Below are 2,432 nucleotides of genomic sequence, written 5' to 3' on the forward strand. Positions count from 1 at the left end.
ATCATGTCTCTTCACTTTAGATGTAAGAAAAATGGGAAAATGAGTTTGTAGTTCTTTTGGCAGTAGGTTACCTCTGACAGCCGCTATGACTTCAATGGCAAAACTGGAGATCACATGTTGGCCATTTACAGGACATATGTCCACTTTGTTACCTCCTTAATATAACTTGCTCAAGTTGATTTTCGTGCCATTCTTTTTGGTTCTTTTTTACTCTCCGAGGGTACCTCATTTTTAACTATGCCTTTGACTACCTTTGACTGCCTTTGACTACCACAATGAATCCAAGTAATCATTTCTATTGAGCTCCAATAGGTTCATATTACTGATCGGAACACATCTAGTTGTCTCCAGATGATGCTCACTCCAAAAACTTGTCAGTACACCTGAGTTCTCAGTGTTTAATGTCCATCTTCCCAGTCACCAAGGGACTCCTTTCTCCTTCACTGACCAGTTCTTTCCCACAAAATATGTCACAGAATACTAGAGACTCTACATTCTGAATTCTTTTAGAAACTATTTCTTTGTGTTACTGTCTCTTTCAATGTCATATCACACAAAGACTAGACACTTAACATGCATTTGAAGCCCCTGGAGGGTATTTTCAGAAAGCAGATCCCTAGACCTAATTCCATAAAAAACTTCTACATTAAAACCTCACAACCAACATTTTTCGTAAAAAGTCTCTCAGATAATTTTTATGTGTAATCTGATTTGGGATTGCCTGGACCTTACTAACAAATTTCTAATTAATATCCCTGAGTCCAATTTCCGTTTCTTGCTGCATATTTTCTACACTATAAAAAACTAAATTAAAAAATATATTAGGATGTAATTTCCTATCTTAAAATTTTTGGCACATACTTGTTGTATGAAGAATAAAGGTTAAGATTCTTCACATGGCATTTATTTTATTTATTTTTAATTTAGACGCTTCAAAAATATTTCCTGTTGACATTGGATCACATGCCAGACACGCAATTTTTCTACTGCACTCAATAGTGTCCATATAAATGTACTACATACAGAGAATGCCTCTCCTCTTACCTTAATCTGTTAATTACTGCACAGTTTCAAACCAAAATATATCATTTTCTCATTTCTTTAACGCATCAAATACACAATTCATCAGTTGTAGGACTGATCAAAAAATTGAGAGTGTTCAGATAATTTTACGGTTTACTTCAACACCTCTTCCCCAATTTCAACTCACAATGCCATTGCAAATATTCCCTTCCATTTGTTGCATTTTATTTTAGAGGACACGCAGTGAGGACATGGAAGAGGAAAATGCAACATTGCTGACAGAGTTTGTTCTCACAAGATTTTTATATCAACCACAGTGGGAAATACCCCTGTTCCTGGCATTCTTGGTCATATATCTCATCACCATCATGGGGAATCTTGGTCTAATTGTCATCATCTGGAAAGACCCTCACCTTCATATCCCAATGTACTCGCTCCTCGGGAATTTAGCTTTTCTGGATGCTTGGATATCATCCTCAGTGACCCCAAAGATGCTGATCAACTTCTTAGCTAAGAGTACGATGACATCTCTGTCTGAATGCAGGATTCAGTTGTTTTTGTTCGCAATCAGTGTAACCACAGAATGTTTTCTCTTGGCAACAATGGCATATGATCACTTTGTAGCCATATGCAAACCTTTACGTTATCCAGTGATTATGACCAATGGACTGTGCATCCGGCTATTAATCTTGTCATATGTAGCTGGTCTTCTTCATGCTTTAATCCATGAAGGATTTTTATTCAGACTGACCTTCTGTAACTCCAACATAGTACATCACATTTACTGTGACATTATCCCATTGTTTACGATTTCCTGTACTGATTCTTCTATTAATTTTCTAATGGTTTTTATTTTCTCAGGTTCAATTCAGATATTCAGCATTGTGACGATTCTTGTATCTTACACATTTGTTCTCTTCACAATCTTAAAAAAGAAATCTGATAAAGGTGTAAGGAAAGCCTTTTCCACCTGTGGAGCCCATCTCTTCTCTGTCTCTTTATACTATGGCCCCCTTCTCTTCATGTATGTGGGCCCTGCATCTCCACAAGCAGACGATCAAGATATGGTGGAGCTTCTGTTCTACACGGTCATCATTCCTTTGTTAAATCCTATCATCTACAGGCTGAGAAATAAGCAAGTCATAGTTTCATTGACCAAAATGTTACAAAGAAATGTTAAGGTTTCATACTAATATCTTTTCTCTGTTTACTAAAATAGTCACAAAATTGTGCAAGTTAGAGGTGCTTACGTTGTTTCCAGTGTTCAAACATTTCTGCAAGTATAACTGTCCTAGTACTTTAATAAACTAATTAAACTATTAGTACCTAATAAACGAATTAAAATATTTCTATATGTTATTCAAAAGCATTCAATAAATTTTCATGTTCATATCATAATAGAATAATGA

At 35.7% G+C, this 2,432-nt stretch overlaps 1 protein-coding gene across 1 annotated transcript; it reads left to right on the forward strand.

The window, feature by feature from the left end:
* Nucleotides 1-1,274: 1,274 nt before the first annotated feature.
* On the forward strand, nucleotides 1,275-2,216 carry LOC105501618 (olfactory receptor 5H1-like). Its single transcript, XM_011927623.1, has one exon. The coding sequence runs from the start codon at nucleotides 1,275-1,277 to the stop codon at nucleotides 2,214-2,216; it is 942 nt and encodes a 313-aa protein (XP_011783013.1).
* Nucleotides 2,217-2,432: the final 216 nt, after the last annotated feature.

Source organism: Colobus angolensis, unplaced genomic scaffold, assembly GCF_000951035.1.
Source record: "Colobus angolensis palliatus isolate OR3802 unplaced genomic scaffold, Cang.pa_1.0 Scaffold73, whole genome shotgun sequence".
Lineage (NCBI taxonomy): Eukaryota > Metazoa > Chordata > Mammalia > Primates > Cercopithecidae > Colobus > Colobus angolensis.